Raw genomic sequence first — 19931 nt, 5'->3', positions numbered from 1 at the left:
CTGGAGCATTTAGCTCTGATATCATGTGGAAATAATGAAACTCAACTCTCTTTCCATATTCAATGAATCATATGCTAGTTACATCAGTGTATATATATACAAATCTAACTTTCTAATAACTTGCCTAACAAACTCATAAGTAACTCACTAACTAATATCTAATAGGCATGGATGCTGAACTGAAGCTCAAGCTATGGCATTGGCTTGATTGCTGATGTGGTGGCTTAGGCTGTAGCATGGGCTGTGCCTTAGACTGACTTGAGCTGCTCTCACTACAGGAAAATCGAGAATTAGCGGCGTTTGTAAACGCTGCAATAGGATGAAAAAACGCCGTAAAAAGATAAAGTGACGTTTATAAAATTCGTTGATGATGTGGCCGCCGTCTTATCTTTGTGGCATTTTAAAAACGTCACTAAAGAATTTAGACGACGTTTTCTTAAAATGCCACTAATTCTTAACATCTGTTAACAATGTCCGTTAGAATGACGTAATCATGACGCTATTTTGCGACGTTTTTATGAAAAAAGCCACCTTTTCTTTTCTTTTTTTTTTTGAAAAAAAAACTCATAATTAATGATGTTTTTAACTTTTGTTCCAAGCAAACCTATTATCCATCACCGTTACCATCACCATCACCGTCACCATCTTCAAAATATATACCATAATGAGGCAATATCCATTTTTCAATTTTCCATAACTTAAATAAATAAATAAATAAAACACTATGTTAACTCAATACCAAAAAACATAAATAAAAATTACTAATATTTTTACATTTTAATAAATAAAAAAAAATGGGGTGTGCTCTCCAAACTCTGAAAATAACTTCATCTTCCAGTCATCCAATCCCCTTTAGCAAAATGATGATATATACCTGAATCATCCTTTCATTCTTTGTCATTCTCAAGATCATAAAAGCCTTTTTTACTGTAATCAAAATAAGAGAAAAAAAGACAAACTCAATCTGATAAGAAAGAAGTTAGGCAGAAAAAAATAAACTGGATAGTTAGATTCTTACAGTAGCCATTGACTATCAACCCAATAAATATTAGCCATTGAGCATGCCATTATCAGTTGAAGACTAAAAAATGATGATTTTAAAAGTGCTATTGCGCAAAAATGATTCGTCGTGGAACCTAGTAAGTAAATTTGCAAAATCTATCACTAACCCATCATGAAACCCAGCAATTAATATAATATGAACACATGTCCTTTTTTTTGTTCCTCATAAATTTAAATTTTGTGATCGGGTTAGCAAAATGATGATCAAGATTCATCCAAATTGCATTTGTTTTGCGGATTACAATAGAGATCAAAATTTGTGTCTAGCACTAATCTTTAATAAGGAATTCATAACAAATCGTTAAAAAGAAGTTTTAAAAAAAAATTGCATTAAAGATGAGCATCTTACACATCTGTTAAGAAGGCTGCTTCCATCACTATGTCCTGTAACAGATTGAAAACATAAGTTTCATGAATACTTAAGCCCCATTTAGTAGAGCTGTGGGAAAGTGATTACAACTTCTAGCCTAACAGCTTATAGCTTATAGCTGTGAACATAAGCTGATTTTTGACTTATAAATTAAGCTTCTCCTCCCCCACTCAAAGAATAAGTTTATTTTTGACTTACAAAAAACTATAAGTTGTATTGTTAAGCTGAACCAAACATATCAAAATAGCTTAAATTAAGCTAAAAGCTGAAATAAGCTGGAAATAAGCCCTACCAAACAGGGCCATAATCAGATGATGATGGGCAGCTTCGTTACAATCTTGAAGCACTTTGAGAAATTATATTGGTTCAAAACACAGACATATTATTGGGACTATGAAGAAATAAACAGTTTGAATTTTAGAATGAATACGAAACAGAGCATGGTTTGGACTAAAATGAGAAGTTGCATTGATAGATAGGCTGAGTAAGAACTGAGGTTAGAGAGAGAGAGAGAGAGATAAATAAAAACTTTTGCATAGATTGCTATATTTTACACAAACAAAATTCAACTATATAATATGTTTCCATTCACATTTCAATTGAAAGTTGAAACAATTCAAGACAACTCTTCAATTTGAAATATACTTTCACATCCTGATTTGTTTTCCAATGACTCCACATGTACACCTAAATAATAATATTTCCATTCTCTGCACACCATATCATGCACTACTTTTCTATATTTTAACTTGCTGTAGAAGAGCAAAAAGGCTGGTATCTGTGAGGGCTTAATGCTTACATTTACTACAGTAGTGGGCTATTAGAGGAGATCCGCAGTTGTAACAAAAAGAATGTCCGCATCTGTGATCATCCACAAAAACAAAATATACACATATAAGTAAGCAGATGATTGGGAGTAAAAAATAAATAAAAAATTAAATGAATCAATATAATCAATTGGAAATGGTTCAGATTGAGTTTCAATCTTCATCAACAACTGAAGAGACATGCTTGCTAAAAAAGATCAATCAAACACTACAAATGATTTTTATGTTCTCAACTTGAAGACCAAGGTCATATGACATAGGAAGAAGAAATAAAGAAAAAAAAATGAAAGGAAGTTTGACAGAGTTGAGAACAACTACATCAAGAACAGTATTGTTTATACACCAACTTGGAATGAAGGCAACTTCTTTGACCAGCATACTTTATCGGGATGTAGGAATGGATCTGTAAATGAAACAAATTCTATTAAAATTAAAAGCCTAGCAAATACCCACAAAATATAAGAGAAATTAAATGTCTGTAGTGAGTTACCCGAAATTCTCATATTCCCAAGAGAACCATGATGAAAGCAAGAAACATTGGGGGATTCCCCATAATAGGTGTGTCGTCTTTCCCAGAGAGAAGGATTCACAGACGGTGCTGATCCCACATGGTGGTTATTCATGGGTAAAAGTGTGTCCATCATATGAGACGGTGCACTGGGAAATGCATGCAACCGTGGAGGGGGTTGAGTAGTGCAAACCCCATTGGGCCAAATCATGCCTTGAGGCTGAGGGGGATTATTTGAATTACTCCAAATATAATGATGTCCAGGTGAACAACTCCCATTTCTAGAGGAACCAAAAACTGAGAAACACATAATTAGAATATTAGAAAATCAAACAGTACGCACAACCCACTTGTTACATGAATCACTGTACAAATCTTTTTCTCTTCACTTTCTTGTACACAGTATTTCACCAAAAGAACTTAACATTACTAGTACGGCATGGCTTGACTAGCCACTGAAAAGACACAAAATTTGCATCCATGCCCGGGGAATTACAAGGAGCACCATTAATTAAACCATCCTGATACTCTGGAAGTGAATAAGGATGAAAATTGGGTGTTCCCTGGAATTCAATTTTTGTCTGGCCTGGTGAAAGGGGAGGCTCAGGGAGGCCGGATTGATTGCCAAGTAATTCAACTCTCACCAGAGAGGGTAAACTGTTAGGAATGCTAGATGAGATCCCATGATGGAACACTCTTTCCATGAAGGGAGGTGATTGGATTGCAGTGTGTACCCCTGAAATAGTTCCATTATCCATGCCTGAAGATGTGATTCCCCCATGTGAAATTGGTCCTGTAGAACAATTATTGTAAGGCAAAAGTAACACAGCCTTTTTTTAAATCAATTTCTAATGAACAGTGTATCTCACTGGCAGTACTCATACCAGAAAATCCCATTGTTGAGTTATTAGGAGAGCTAAGTTGTTGTAGATATGGCCTAGATTCATCTTGCTCAATTTCTGGAGGAAATGGTGGCATCAAACTGCACAGGAAAAAGAAGGAGAAGACAAACAAAGGTTTATCCAAGAGGTCAAAAACTAAAATCAACCCACATTGCATTTGTTCTGCAGCAAAAAGGAAAGGAAAATAATTATTCCATGAATGAATGTCGAAAATAAATAAATAAAATAAAACAAAATAAAAATGCTCCTCTGCTTATATAAAAGCTCTTCTCTGAGCTGAAAATTCACTTGCCTTAAAACCGATGGGTAGATAAATGAAATCATAAGTTCCCGTATGGTGTTCATCAATTGCAGCTAAAAGCATCTTTGAAGTATACCTACAATTGAAACCATGTTAAAACGGAACCAGTTTGTTCTTCTTAGTAGAGAGAAGGGAAAGAAGAAGAAGAAGAAGAAGAAGAAAAAAAAAAAAAAAAAACCATTCCAATGCATCTGAAAGATTACTTCAAGCTGAAATAACATTACAAAAATATGAAATAAAAGGCATATAAGAAAACAGAAAATGAAAGTCAACACTTCCATTGCATTATTATTGAGGGCAATAGATGATTAACTTGGATTCATGGCATAATGTTTTCCAGGCCAAATAAGCCTGATTTCGATGGTCCAATGCCCGACTCTAATATTTCTAATCAAGAGTTTACACAGAAAACACAAATCATCTACTTAATTGTAGCTACTTGATGGAGGATGTAAATACTCAACTCATAAACCAGGTCACATTTATCAATGGGTGTAGGCACCCAAGAAGCTAGCCCTAGCAATGTTTAAGCATCTAATTTGTGCACATGTTATGGAATATGTTACATCATTACAGCAAGTTGCCAAGTTGTATACAACATGGGATACCCAGTAGAGTTCTCATCAATCACCACTACAAGAAAACTGGGTATATGAGACGGAACTATTTGCGACGGCACACTTGCCGTCTCAAAAAGTCACTTTTTGCGACGGCAGAAAATGCCGTCTCAAAAAAGGAGAGTATTTGCGACGGCACCATTTACCGTCTCAAAAAAGCAGAGTATTTGCGACGGCATCATTTGCCGTCTCAAAAAAGCAGAGCATTTGCGACGGCACTAAATACCGTCGCAAATACTCTCATTTTTTGAGACGGCAAATAGTGCCGTAGCAAATGCTCTGCTTTTTTGAGACGGTAAATGGTGCCGTCGCAAATACTCTGCTTTTTTGAGACGGCATTTTCTGCCGTCGCAAAAAGTGACTTTTGTGTTTTTTTTTTGTGAATATTTTTAAAATTTTAAATTTTTTTTTAGATGTATCTTACTTAGATGTATCTACAAAATAAAAAAATTATGAAAAAATATTTTTAAAAATTAATAAATACATAAAAATACAAAAAAAATGTATTGAATTATTGTATTTTTGGTATTTAGTGAATTTTTAAAAGATTTTTTTTACAATTTTTTTAATTTTTAGGTGTATTTATGTTAGGTGTGTCTAAAAATTTTAAAACATACTTAAAATATTTAAAAAATTCAGTAAAAACAATATAACACGGAAAACAAGAAAGTTTAATTTTCTCAAAAGAGTTTTTGGAAAACTCTAACCTAGCATAGTGATTGTGGTTTTGAGATAGTTTCATATATATACAGTCACAAAATGGTTTGAATAAATTCAACGGTATTTTTCTGTCGCAAAAAAAATTAAAAAAAACAATGTCGTCTTACTCTTTTGATATACCATTTCTCTTTTCATTCATTTTTTCATCTTCCCGTCTCTCTGTCTCTATCTCTCTCTCTCTTCTCTTTATCTCTTTCACTTATCACTCTTCTTTCTATGTCTGCCTGTTTCTCTCTCTCATTCTCTCTGTGTCTCTCGCCTATCTCTCTTCTCTCTATCTCTCTCATTTCTTTTCTCTCTCTCTCTCTTTTATCTTTCTATCTCTCTCTATCTCTCTCGCTCATTTCTCTTCTCTTTCTGTCTCTCTCTTTTTCTGTGTCTCTCTCTCGCTCATCTCTTTTCGCTCTATTTCTCTTTCTTTTTGTCTATCTCTCGCTTATCTCTTGTTTCTCTCTCTTTTTCTATCTCTCCATCTCTCTCTCTCTATCTCTTTTTCTGTCTATCTCTCTCTTCCTGTCTCTCTCTCACTCATAACTCTTCTCTCACTCTCTCTTTGTCTACTTGTCTATTTGTCTATTTCTCCCTCACTATGTTCGCCTTGTTTACTCTCTTACTCCCATCTTCTCTATTTATCGAGCTCCTTCTCGATTTATCGATCCACTATAAGAAAATACACTTTTAGCAATCACTTTGTCTATCTCTCTCTCTCTCGCTCATCACTCTATCTCTGTCTCTCTCTCTCTATCTCTCTTCTTTATCTGTCTCTCACAAAATTAAAATATTTTTAAAATATTTAAAAAATTGATTTGAATTAAGTTTTGAAAAGAGTTTTGAATTATCTGTCTTCTTTATTTATTGAGCTCCCTTTCGATTTATCGATCCACTACAAGAAAATGCATTTTTAGCGACCACTTTGTCTCTTTCTCGCTCATCATTCTGTCTCTTTCTCTGTCTCTCTATCTCTTTTCTCTATTCGTCTCTCACTCATCTCTCTTTCTCACCACCCATCTTCTCTACCACATTTACCACTACTGCAAATGCCATTTAACTACCACCACTCTTCTCTTTCTCTCTTTCACTCATCACTCTTCTTTCTCTGTCTATTTGTCTATCTGTCTGTTTGTCTATCTATCTGTCTGTTTGTCTGTCTGTCTGTGTGTCTTTCGTTCATCTTTCTTTTTTCTATCTCTCTCATTTGTCTTCTCTCTATGTCTCTCTCGCTCATCTCTCTTCTCTCTATCTCTCTCATCTCTTTTCTCTCTCTGTCTCTCTCGCTCATCTCTTTTTTCTCTCTCTGTTTCTCTCGCTCATCTCTCTTCTCTCTATCTCTCTATTTTTCTATTCTATCTCTCGTTCATCTCTTTTCGCTTTCTTTCTATATGTCTCTCTCATCTCTTGTTTTTCTCTATTTTTCTATATGTCTCTCTCTATCTCTTTCTCTCTTTGTCTCTCTGTCTCTCTATATCTCTTTCTCTCTTTATCTCTCTCTCACTTATCACTTTTCTCTCTTTCTTTCTCTCTCTGTGTCTGTTTGTTTGTCTCTCACTCTTTTGTTTCTCTCTCTTTCTCTCTATGTGTCTGTCTGTCTGTTTGTCTCTCTCCCCCATTGTGTTCACATTACTCACTCTCTCCCTCATCGCTTCTCTATTTACTAAGCTCTCCACTACAAGAAAATGCACTTTTAGCGACCACTTTGTCTCTCTCTCGCTCATCACTCTGTTTCTGTCTCTCTCTCGCTTTCTCTCCTCTATCTGTCTCCCACTCATCTCTCTCTCTCTCTCACTACTCATCTCTTTTACCAACTTCACCTCTACGACTACCATTACTACTACCATTGCCACCACTACCACTACTGCCACTACTACTACCATTACCTCTCTTTCACCCCTGCCATTCCATTTACACTACCACTACCACTACCACAACTTCACTACTAATTTCTTTCGCTATCACCACCACCACCACCATCTCTCTTTCACCACTCTCTCTGTCTTTTTTTTTCTATGTCTCTCTCGTTAATCTCTTTTCACTCTCTTTCTCTATCTTTTAGTTTATCTCTTGCTCATATATTGTTTCTCTCTCTTTTTCTGTCTATCTCTCTCTCTTCGTCTCTCTTTCTCTCTCACTCATCACTCTTCTCTCTCTCTGTCTTCTTGTGTGTCTGTCTATTTGTCTCTCTCCCCCACTGTGTTCGCCTTGCTCACTCTTCTCATCATCTCTTCTTTATTTATTGAGCTCCCTTTCGATTTATCGATCCACTATAAGAAAATGCACTTTTAGCGACCACTTTGTCTCTTTATCGCTCATCACTCTGTCTCTTTCTCTGTCTCTCTATCTCTTTTCTTTATTCGTCTCTCACTCATCTCTCTCTCTCACCACCCATCTTCTCTACCACATTTACTACTACTGCAAATGCCATTCAACTACCACCATTCTTCTCTTTCTCTCTTTCTCTTTTTCACTCATTACTCTTTTTCTCTGTCTGTTTGTCTATCTGTCTGTGTGTCTTTCGTTCATCTTTTTTCTCTTTATCTCTCTCATTTGTCTTCTCTCTCTGTCTTTCTCACTCATCTCTCTTCTCTCTATCTCTCTCATCTCTTTTCTTTCTCTGTCTCTCTCGCTCATCTCTCTTTTTTCTCTCTCTCTCGCTCATCTCTCTTCTCTCTATTTTTCTATTCTCTCTCTCGTTCATTTTTTTTCGCTCTCTTTCTCTCTCTTTTTGTATCGCTCATCTCTTGCTTCTATCTTTTTTTTCTGTCTCTCTCTCTATCTCTTTCTCTCTTTGTTTGTTTGTTTCTCTCTCTCTCTCTTCGTCTCTCTCTCACTCACTCATCACTGTTAATAGAAAATATTTTTCATTAAAATATTATCCTTACTTTTACCAAATAAAAAATAATAATAATAATTTTTCATTCATTAAATATTCATTTATAATAAAAAATGAAAATTATTATTATTTTTTTATTATTTAAATATTCATTTATGTTGAAAATTATTATTATTATTATTATTTTTTACCCAATCCCGCCGCTCGGTTCCCCCATTTTTTCCCATTCCCGCGCCCCTCAAAATCCCCAATTTCTTAGCACCAAATTCCCTAATTTCTACCAAAATGAAAAAACCCTAATCGTCTCCTCACTCTCCCATTCTCATCTCAAGTTCAACTCATCACTGTCTCTCTCTCTCTCTCACTCTCTCACTCTCTCGTTTCGTTGTTCTTCATATCTGCACCGATCACTCTCTGACTCTCTCGTTGTTCATCTCATCGCACCGATCATCGCACCGCCGATCTACTCACAGGTAAACTCTCTCTCTCAATCTCTGTCTCTCTCTCTCTCTCGCCCCGATTGTTGTTTTTTGTTTTGTTTTATATATATATATATATATGTATATATCAGATATCTCTCTGATCTGATCTGTCTCCCTCACTCTCTCATCTCATCAGTCTCACTTTCTGGTTTTGAATCTCTGTACCGATCGACTCACAGGTAAGCCTCTCTCTCTCTCTCTCTCCCTGATCTCTTATCTCTGCACCGATCGAACAGATCTTTCTGTTTCTCATCTCATCAGCCTCTCTCTCCCTGATAATTTATTTTATTTTAAACATTATATATATTTTTGGTTTGTAGAATTGAAGTAGATGACAATTGGTATGGGAATGGATTAAGAAACATTTTGTCTCTATTTATGCAGAGACTGTTTTTTGATCGTGGTCAGTTCGTAAATTTTGGAATTGTATGGGAATGGATTAAGAAACATCTCATCAGTCTCTATTTATGCAGAGACTGTTTTTTGGTATGGGAATGGATTAAGAAACATTACTATCTATCTGTTCTAATTTGTGAACCTGACAATGTTTTATCAGTCCCCGGAATTGTATGTTTTTGATGATAGGACTTTTTTTTTTAGCTAGTCAATGATTACTCTCTGTTTGACGAGATCTTTTTAACGTGTTTGATATGCATGTATTGTTGTTTTGTTCAATATGTTTAGATATGGATGGAGTATAGTTTTTTGTGTGAACCATGTTTCAGAGCACTTTAGAATTATAAATTTGTAATTGCCTTGTGATTGTAAAAGGGGAGCAAAAAAAAATTATGACAGTCATCTTATCATTCTTGTCATTTGGGTGTCCAGAAAATTATGACAGTCATCTAATCAGTACCCCTTCAAATAATTTTAGAAGAACCCTTTCGACAGGGAATGGTATCTAAAACCCTTACATTAATGCTTGCAATGTGGGTCAAGCTAAGCCGACATGACTCTGCAGACAACTCCAAAGCAACCCAGAATATATATCATATCTATCATATGTGTGGGTCAGATTGATGAGCTTAAGGAAGTTAAAGGTGGGTTTAGACTCTATGAGGTTATGGTGGTGGGCTTTATGGAGGTTCTGGCATGTACGGAGGGGGTATGTACAATGGTGGTTTTGGAGGCCCAATGGGTGGTTATGGGATGGGCATGGGGGGTCCTAATGGCAATCAAGATCCGAATAATCCATTTGGTGCTCCGCCATCTCCACCAGGGTTTTGGATATCATTCCTGCGGGTGGTAAGTCAAGATTAACCTTTTTTGCTTTTGTCCTTTTGATATACTTGAGAGACGCGAGAAAAAGGTGTTGGTTTAGACTCTATGCGTTTTTATCAACATTATAATATTTTAGCACATTACCATGATGGTCTGGTAGGTTTTTTTAGATAAAACTGCACAGGTGATAGATATATAGCATGTGATGATGTAAGATCAGATGTTCTAAGTATCTTCCATGATGGCAATCACAATTGCTTATAGAGGTGTCAGGTGTCAAGATAGGAATCTTCTTTTGCTGAATTATGTTTTAATTTAATATGAAAGATAAAGGAAAGTTCATTCAATACTACTAAACGGGTCATAGTTGGAATAAAAATACACATTCCTCATGATGTGGATTAGGTTTTCTACTATGAGGACAAATTAGCAGTCCATGACTTATTTACAAACTTTCTTTGATGAGTTAATGGAATTACCAGTGGTACACTGGTACCACCTCCAGAAAGCATTGAGGGGAATTGAGCTTAGAATTTGGTCAATTGGTCCCAAGAACAGTTGCTGCTGCATAAAGGTGCTTTCTTAATATGGACATGCAATAATGACTTGTTATCACACTCGACATACTAATAGTCTAATACATTCTTGTCATCGTGAAAAACTGCAACAGCATATGGATGGGACCACAAATGAGCACCCGAGGGCGAAGGTGCGATATATTTTTTTCATAATAACATTATAAGTAGAAACACCTCCTTCCATTATAATTTTTTTGTTCTCCTCTTTCTAGTTCATTCTCTAGCTGCTCATTTTCTGTACCTTAAAAGAGGAAAAATAGGATAGCTTGATTCCATAACAGTTTTCCCTAACGTTAGAAGATAAGATAGGCCAATAATAAACCTTGATTTGCAGGGCTTGAGAATATTTGATTTGAGATAGGGCTTTACGATTGGCTTTAATTGTGGAATTAGTGATAGCAATAGAATTTCCTCTGTGATTTCTTGGTCTGTAAACTAGCCTTTAATTTTCACCTTAATTTTTGTTTTCTTTTCCTTTCCTTGTATCCCTTCTCAAGTGATGTCTCAAGCAAATGACACGTGCTGGCCATTGTCACTTTTAAATGCACCGTTGTTATGTTCTGACTAGCATTTTAAGGATATTGATGCACTGTAAGAGCAATTTATATCTGTAATAACATGGAAATCCTACATGGGTAGATCTTTTTATGTCAATTACGTTTAGGGAGAGACAGGAAATGAGTCATGTTTGAATTTGCTTTTGCAGTCTGATGGATTCCCGACAATTCTTTTCTTCCCAGCTGGCAATAAGAGCTTCGACCCGGTTAGTGAAAATTTTCTTTCTTATTCCGATACTATTATTTTTCTTCCAGTTTTCATCAATTATTATTGCCTTCTAACAAATTTCCTGAAAATTTTCTTTCTTATTCCGCCATTGCTTTCCCTATCTCAGTTGGAGCTAAGATATTGTGTTTGGTTAAACATATAGTTTTGGTTTATCTATATATTATATTTTTCTTTAATTATTATTTCAAATTATGACTATTAAGTTCAGTTTCACCTATACATATTTACTCAGCTTGGAGATTTTGTTTTGGTGCAGCAAAGAAAGGGATAATGGTTTTTGCTCTGCATGAGGAGCCTGATCTCACAGAGCTAGTTGGGGATTTCATATTCAGATCACCAAGGAGACTTTCAATGGTATACCAGCTAGACTCTTTCCAATCCATAACTGACAACACCACCACCAAAATTAGCTCCACCTTCAGTTTGTTCTTCATTTTTTTAAACCAATAAGCTTTCCACTTCGCTCATGATGGGACCTGAGCTTTGTTCTTAATTTATAAGCATTAGCTTTGTTCCTAATTTATAAGCATTGGAGAGCTTTGTTCCTAAATATCCAATGTGCTGATTGGTGAATTTTAGATTTTATTTTATTATTATTTTTTTTTTTTAGGATTTGGGTGAATTTTATAATTTAAATATGTTTTTATGAACATGTACAGTTTAATTGTTCTTTGTAAAATATTGAATTTGATGGTTTGATCAATTTTTATTTTTGTTTTTTGTTATGATGTTTTTGTGAATGGAATGTAAATAATCAGCTCTTAGAGAGACGGCACCATCGTTGGAAAAAATAGAAAATTTTATTAGTTTTATTAATTTTGTTACAGGTTTTATTTTTTGCGACGACATTATACTGTCGCAAAAAATAGAAATTTTATTATTTTTTAATATTTTTTGCGACGGTCTTATACTGTCGCAAAAAATAGAAAATTTTATATTTTTTATACTTTCTGCGACGGCACTACACCGTCGCAAAAAAGTTTTTTTTTTTTAAAAAAAAGACTATTGGCGACGATATTTTTTGCCGTCTCAAATAACATTTTTAGCGACGGTAAAATAGGGCCGTCGCAAAAAAGTTAAGAAATTTCAAACGTTATTAGCGACTGTATGGTGCCGTCGCAAAAAGGCAAAAAATGCCGTCGCAAAACATTAGCGACGGCACTTACCGTCGCAAAAACTCTTTTGCAACCCCTGCAGTTGCGACCCCCCTCTTGCCGTCGCAAAAAGTCATTTTGCCGTCGCAAAAAGTATTAGCGACGGCATTAGGAGTATTAGCGACGGTATTTTACCGTCGCAAAAAGTCAATTTTTTTGTAGTGCACTGTAAAATTTCTAAGCAAATTACAATGCATAAACCTTATCTAACAAAAATTACTTTGAACATGAATATTTAAACAGTAAATTAGAACAAAACAAGAAAGATAAAAAAGGCATTTGCTAAATCGAGCACATAATCGGCGAAAATCCTGAATCATATAAAGGGGTTTGCTTAATCCAATTTTGGTTTTCTAAGAAGAGAAGACTGGAGGAACAGGGCACCAGTCACACAACAAGCAAAAGAGGCTTTTATAAACTAACTGAAAGTACCAAAAAGAGACTTTTGTGGACTAACTTGAGATTCTTTGACAAAAACTAATGCATCCAAAACAATAAACATGGGTTTTCAAGGAATACAACTACAGATGGGAGGTTAAAAGAGATCCGATACACATCACCAGCACAAATAACCAGGAAGAAATAGATTCCCCTTTAGCTCATTATTAAACCTGGATTACAAATGAAAAAATGGAGAATGAAAACCAAATAGATGTTTGTAGTAAATAATCAATCATGACAGAGTGAGGACAAATGGGAGATTAAGAAACAAAACGGAAAAGGATGAAATGTATCAGACCACGACAACGTAGGTATAGATTAAGAGATAATAACCCACTCAATCTAATGATTGACATTTATAACTAGTTTCAGGAAGCACCAGGTTATCATCAGTGAATGATAAATTCACTTACCAAAATACCGCTATACCAGTTTATAAACAAAAAAAAAAAAAAAAAAAAAAAAAAAAAAAAACAACAATAGATTAGCAAAATTTCCCAATCTCTCAATACAAAATAGGCGATTCAGAACATAGTCTAATCCACACCTGATCGAGTTTCTTGGAATAGAAAAGCCTATTATTTCATCGGCTGGTTTCCAACCAGGTACTGGTGAGAACGATTTTGTAGTTGCAGAGGAAAGCACTTCCGGTGCTGATGGTGGTGGTTCGGCAATGAAGACAACATTGACGCCGTTGGATTAGGCGGCAACATCCTCACCGCACCACCACCGGCGGCTGTGTCAGCGACTCCATCGTCATCGTCATCGTCATCGTCCTCCTCATCATTCACCCTCTCCTCTGAACTGTCCTCTCCACCATCTTCTCTATTACTCCCGTGAATCAACCTATCTTCTCTCCTCCTCTTGCTCTGACTCGACCGATCTCGATCCCGATCCCTATCTTGATCCCGATGATCTCGATCCTTCTTCACTTAACTAGTCTATCTTCCTCTACAAAATTATCAGAATCAGAATCAAGAAAAACAAAATACCGTTAAGGATGCCACCTCGAATAGCCTCATACTGAGGGGAGAGAGCTGTTAAGAACTGGACTAAACGACCCTGTTCCCGAAACTCAATATAAGCGTCTAGTATCTTGAGACTAGGTGGTTCCATAAGAGCCAACTGATCCCAGAGACCTATCATTTCAATATAAAAGTCCTGAATAGTTTGATCCCGCTGACAAGCACTCTGAATAGTTGTTTCCAACTCATACCGCTTGGCAAAGTTGGACTGCTGATAAACACCGAGTAAATAATCCCACACTTCCTTGGCAGTACTGTACTTGGAAAACATAATTCCAATACGGTCATCCACAGAGTTATGAAACCAGGTAAGAACTTGGGCATTATCACAATCCCAAGTGTCACAGGAAGACAGATACCCTTTTACCTTCGGGTCCGATGGACGAGGAGCAGAACCAGAAACATAGCCCCATTTTTTTTTACCAAAAAGAAAATTCTTCATAACACTAGCCCAATAGGCATAATTGCCACCAGTGAGTTTACATTTAATGGCTTGAATTTTAGGGTCCATTATAAAGCAAAGTTATAGAATAAACAGACAAATATGGGGCTTGAGTGCAATATTCCTGAAAAAGGGTCTTAAATAGAAATAGCCAAGTTGAAGTACAGAGATCACAGAGATCGCGAAGCGCAGAGAGAGAGAGAGAGACTAAAGCTGAGATCGATCTTCAGACGGAGCTCGCGAAGATCTCAGACAGAGATCGCGAAGCACAAAGGAAAACGAACACTAAAGCTGAGATAGATCTTTAGACGGAGCTCGTGAAGATCTCAGACAGAGATCGCGAAGCACAGAGGCAGACGAACCAAATTAACCAAAGAACCAAAGTAGATGGCTGCGAACCGATTCAGACAGAGATCGCGAGGAAGAGAGAGGCCTTCGCGAGACGAACCAGAGAGGGCTAGGGTTTCGAACCCTCGCGAGTCTGGAGAGAGAAAAGTCGCGACTCCGATGGTGACAAACCAGTCGAACCAGAGAGGGCTAGGGTTTTTGAACCTAGCTCTAATACCATGTAAGTTTTCTAAACAAAACTGTATATTAGATTGAATTCAATTGAACAAAGAATACATACATCATTTATATAGAGTACCACTAATTCCTAATCCTACATGAATACATTACTGAGATATATAGAAGTCTAATAGATATAGGACACTTATTCCTAATCCTAGGAGAACACATATTCCTAATCTTAGGAGAACACATATTCTCACAATTTCAACCAAATCGATTCAAGAATCAATGGATTTAGAATTAGATCTGAACAAATAATCGAAATCGAACCTGGTGAATCTCTCAAGGAGAATGAGGAAAGACACGGAAAACCCCAAATCTAGGACAGTGAGAGAAAATGATAAGAGAGAGACACAAAAAAGCCCTAGATCTAGGACAGTGAGGAAAGACACATAAAACCCTAGATCTAGGACAGCGAAAGAAAACGATAAAGAGAGAGAAAACAAAATGACGGAAAGAGAAATGGAGACTAAGGAGACGGAGCACCATTATACAAGTGGAACGCGTGTTTATAAGAGAGGATAACACGTCTTTCAATTTGACTTTATGTGTTCCACGGCGTTTTTCAAAAAACGTTGTCCAACCAACGTGGCTATAGGCACTTTTTGTTGTAGTGTCTGCTGTGTATTCTTATCAATGGCAATGCTTTAGAGAAGTCAAAGAAACCACGTTAAACAAACCAAATAGGAAATTCAATATCTGAGTAATTCTTCCATGACATAGCAACAAACGCGGATACGAGTTTCAATCATTGTTTTCACTTATTTTCAAGTTATAAATATAAATTTCAGTATATAAAATTAATTGAATTCCACTAGCCATGTTTTGAGTTCCTAAATCACAATTTTAACAATTCTAGTACAACTTCTAAACAACAGATTAACACTTAAAAAGAAATTGCTTTAGCTTCTAAAAATAAAATTTCAAAATTGATGACATTTAAAATAATTTTAATAGTGAATCAGATTCAATTTCTACATCTTGTTACTATTATTTCCTAACAATAAGTACCCTGCTTGTGTCTAACCCCAATACTTCCCTTCTTTGACCGTCAATCTAACTTTCAAATAATAGTTTCAGTAAATTAAACTAAATTAAATAGATTAGCAAAAGCAAAGTTACAAGACTCCATATATGACACTCATTTCAATGATAGCACAAACAGCATGAAAGCTATGTTATTCCATTTCTCCAAAACACCTATATGCTTCATATCAACTAGAATAAATTATTATCAGTAATTGAATCATATATCATTAGATAGGTTAAAATAATTTAGGTATTATTCTAGTACTCCCCTCACTGATCCTAAAAACTTAGATGATTATAATTTAATATTAAATTAAAATATGTAATCTTACCTAGCGAATTGAGTGTCGAAAGTTTTCACCCAAATTTTCTTTCTCCTTTTCCTTCGTCTGCTATGACTTATACTATTATAAAATACTATATGATCGTACTCTCAAATTACTAGTAGTCACACTTTAATATATACACTCACCAAGTGGCGTCCCATGTCCCATAAAAAAATAAAAAGTAAGAAAGTGCCGTCGCATGCTCCTTGATGGTTCCCAACCCCCATCAAGGTGTCAAAAACTTACAATTTTTTTTATTTTATTTGTATTGTTAATATTTTATTTAATATAATTTGATTCCATTATAAAATTAAAGAACCCATTAAATAGACTTTCACGCCCATTAAAATAAAAAAAAATATTGAATATTATAGTGATATTATTAGTAGTGGCTATTGTGATACATGAGAATTTATTTTTAAAATAGAAAATTAATTTTGAGCCTTAATACTTTATATGTAGAAAATTTTAACAACTAAAAGTTAAATATAAATAGATTTGTTAATGGTTGATGAAAATTATTGTCACTGTGTATAATCCTATGTAAAATAGTCTCATAAAAATAATTTTTTTCAAAAAGTTTTTTTTTTTTTATAAAAAAAGTGTATTCTCAACTTGAAATCAAATCCGCATTTGTATTAACCAATTTTATTAAAAATCAAAAATTCCAATTGTATCAAAATATTTTTTTCTAAAAAAAAATAAAAATAACGAAAAATTCTATAATATACAAATTATGACTTGATTACAACTCATGGTGTATTATTTTAGTTATTAATCGAAATTGTCTTCATTAATTTCTTATATTTTTGGTTGTCTAAAGTGGTGCATCGGGTCTTTAATTATACTTCAAGTGGTATTTGATTATGATTTCACTACAACACATAAGAGTTTTAGAGACCAAATTTTTTGATCTCTAGAAGTGGAAATTTTGTTGCAAAAGACATTTACGGACAAATTTCTATCATTGTGAGGATAATCGCTAAAAGGTTGTCCCGAAAATTCAAAAATAAGGCTTTTAGTGACAAAATTTTGAAAATGTCACTAATAAATACATTTTTCGGGATAAAATAATTTGGTCTCAAAATGGTTTATTTTTTGAGACAAAAAATTTGGTCCCAAAAAATAATAATTCATCACTAATGTCCAATTTTTAACAACACTTTTCGCAACAAATATATTTAGTCCTAAAAAATAATTTTCTCCCTAAATTTTGGTCTTTAAAACTTTAATTTTTTGTATTGTCTATTATAAATTTTTATATGACAATATTTAAGTATTTTATTACATGAAAAACTACTTAAGGAGGATTGACTCAAACGTAGAATTTATGCTTACATCAATAAGATCGTAAGAGTTATTTATATTGACGCATAAAAAATTATAAATTCAAATCATAAACAATGTCGCCAAAGAGAATTATATATAAAATTTCTATAACCTTAATAATTTCATTTCTGAAAGGGGTACTTTGATTAATTATGTGACACATCATAACAATCGCAAAATTTTTATTTCAGCCCAATTATTTTTGCATATTTTTTTCTGGCAGAACTCATGAATGTATATTATCAGTAATATTATAAATTCCAAATTTTTATTTAAAAATTATTCAAGAAACATCAATAGATGCCTTAAATATACACAATCATTTTCGATGAATTATTATTCTTTAATAATGCTCAACACTATTTATCATTTGACATTGGTCAATTTATCTTCTAAAAACTTAAATATAGGGGGATGCACCAATAAATCCCAAATTAATAACTTATGCACTGTTTAGTCCTAAAAGTTTTCTTATAGACTGAAAGGTCCCATTACAATGTTAATAACATCAGATACAATGTTAATAACATCAGAGTCATGTTACAAACATTGGATTTCAAACATCTAATGTTCATCAAATTTCAATAATGTTTGAAAATATAGGATGAAAAACATCTAATGTTCATCAGATTTCAATAAATTTTGAAATTATAGAATGAAACATCAGATCATTTACATCATTCACATCATGTTGATGTAAAAATGGGACTAAATGGAGCATAAGAAAACTTTTAGGACTAAATGGTTCAACGTTTCAAAAACTAGGACTTATGGGTAAATTTTCCTTAAATATATATATATATATATATTGAGTTCCATCATTTTAATTAATATCAAATTGGACGTTAAATGTGTATATAAATTACTTCTAAAAATATGATGTTTGATATAAAATCACAATGTTTAAGTTTAATTAATGTAATGAAATTTTATACTATGATATGTGTTACAGAAGAATAATATTAATTTTAATTTAAGATAAAATTTTAATTTTAATTATTTTTTTAAAAATAATTTTAGCCTTATCATTCTATAAAAGTGTTACTTGAATACTTATATATAATAAATTTAGTTAAATTATTTGTTTATTTTGATAATTTTAATTCTATTGTGCTATAAAAGTGTAATTATCATATAATGATTTTATATGATATATATTAAATTATAAGATAATAAAATAAACATTTATTTGGATATTAAAAACAATAGTTAAATTAGAAAGAAAATTAGTAATATAAAACTAAAGTGATTTTAATTATTTCTTTTTATATTGAAAGTAAAAATATGTAGAAATAGAACTGCATAAAGTGCAAAGATAAATATGTTGTGATTGGATTAAGAAAAAAAAAAACATAAATTAATGTTTAGAGTATTGATTTTTTTTCTTTAATATTCTTTTTAAATTATTCACATAGGCATATAAAATTTAAATTAAATATAAAAATTTTGTAATAAATAATTTTATGTTAAATAAAAAGTTAAATATAAATTAAATGAAGACATCAATAAGATAGACAAAAAATAGAAAATATAAAAGAAAATTAATTTGATCCGTGCGAAACACATAATTTAGCACAATATGTCTTATTCATTTATTTGTATATTGAGATAATTATTTTTCAAATATCATAATAATTAAATTAAAATATCAACTATAGAAAATAAATCTGATAACGACAAAACTAAATATACGATGAAAAATATATACAAAATAAGTATTTCTTAAATAGACTCCATATAAATTAGCTATTATAATTAAAATTGAATTTATGTAAAACTTTATATGTAAATGAAAAAGTCATACTGACGTTTTTTCTTTTTTCTTTTTAAAAAAAAAACACCTTTAGAGTGCATCACGTAAGTTAAGAAAAAACACTACTTTCATATATATGTGTGTGCGCGTGAGTGAGTGAGAGAGAGAGAGAGAGGGGGCAATAAAAAACCACAATAGAGAGTGGGGGCAATAAAAAACCACAATATTATTATCTTTCACTAACCCAACATTGCTGGTCTCTACAACAAATCAAAATTGCTTATTGGATGACAATACCATATTGTCGCATATAATCATTATTACATTCAATATTTACTTAGTTACAATAGAAAAGTATTGTAAATATCAATAAATAAATTTTTATTTGTTTATTTTTCTTGCCATTAGAAACTTTAAGAAATTTAAATCACTCTGTTTGGTTAATAATTTTTAAAAATGTTTTTTTGAATCTTACTATGTTTTAATCTTTAATGAACTTTTAAAATTTTTAAATCCACCCCTATTAAAATCCAAATCCATCTCAACACGAGGCTGCGACTTACAGATAAATTGTATTTCATACCTATCAAAATAAAGGAGTTGAGGTGGCTACTATTCCCCGCACAATAGCCACGGTTGTCTGATTGATGGGTCTCATTTC

General features: G+C 33.4%; 1 protein-coding gene and 1 long non-coding RNA gene across 11 annotated transcripts; one reads left to right on the top strand and one right to left on the bottom strand.

Annotated features, from left to right (window-relative positions):
• Positions 1 to 30: 30 nt before the first annotated feature.
• Positions 31 to 4595, bottom strand: LOC114298957 (protein MEI2-like 4). Of its 10 annotated transcripts, none has more exons than XR_014341365.1 (8): positions 4149 to 4595; positions 3962 to 4046; positions 3652 to 3749; positions 2750 to 3560; positions 2578 to 2662; positions 2232 to 2293; positions 1412 to 1446; positions 31 to 927 (listed from the first exon to the last, which is right to left on the bottom strand). XR_014341365.1 is itself a non-coding variant. In XM_082889675.1 (8 exons), the coding sequence occupies exons 3-5, from the start codon at positions 3824 to 3826 to the stop codon at positions 2975 to 2977; spliced, it is 414 nt and encodes a 137-aa protein (XP_082745801.1). In that variant the 5' UTR covers positions 3827 to 3831; positions 3962 to 4046; positions 4149 to 4595; the 3' UTR covers positions 31 to 927; positions 1412 to 1446; positions 2232 to 2662; positions 2750 to 2974. The 10 variants fall into 10 exon arrangements, 4 of the variants coding, with proteins under 4 accessions (XP_082745801.1, XP_082745793.1, XP_082745796.1 ...); XR_014341369.1 differs by having other exon boundaries at positions 2607 to 2662; XM_082889675.1 differs by having other exon boundaries at positions 2232 to 2662; positions 2750 to 3064; positions 3412 to 3560; positions 3652 to 3831.
• Positions 4596 to 9675: 5080 nt separating this feature from the next.
• On the top strand, positions 9676 to 11865 carry LOC145790395 (uncharacterized). Its single transcript, XR_014329059.1, has 3 exons — positions 9676 to 9861; positions 11122 to 11178; positions 11458 to 11865. It is a non-coding gene; the product is annotated as an uncharacterized LOC145790395 (long non-coding RNA).
• The last annotated feature ends 8066 nt before the right edge of the window (positions 11866 to 19931 follow it).

This window comes from Camellia sinensis, chromosome 1 (assembly GCF_055761805.1).
Source record: "Camellia sinensis isolate YWXY chromosome 1, ASM5576180v1, whole genome shotgun sequence".
In the NCBI taxonomy this organism is placed as follows: Eukaryota; Viridiplantae; Streptophyta; class Magnoliopsida; order Ericales; family Theaceae; genus Camellia; species Camellia sinensis.
This window is presented reverse-complemented; position numbering and strand designations above follow the sequence as displayed.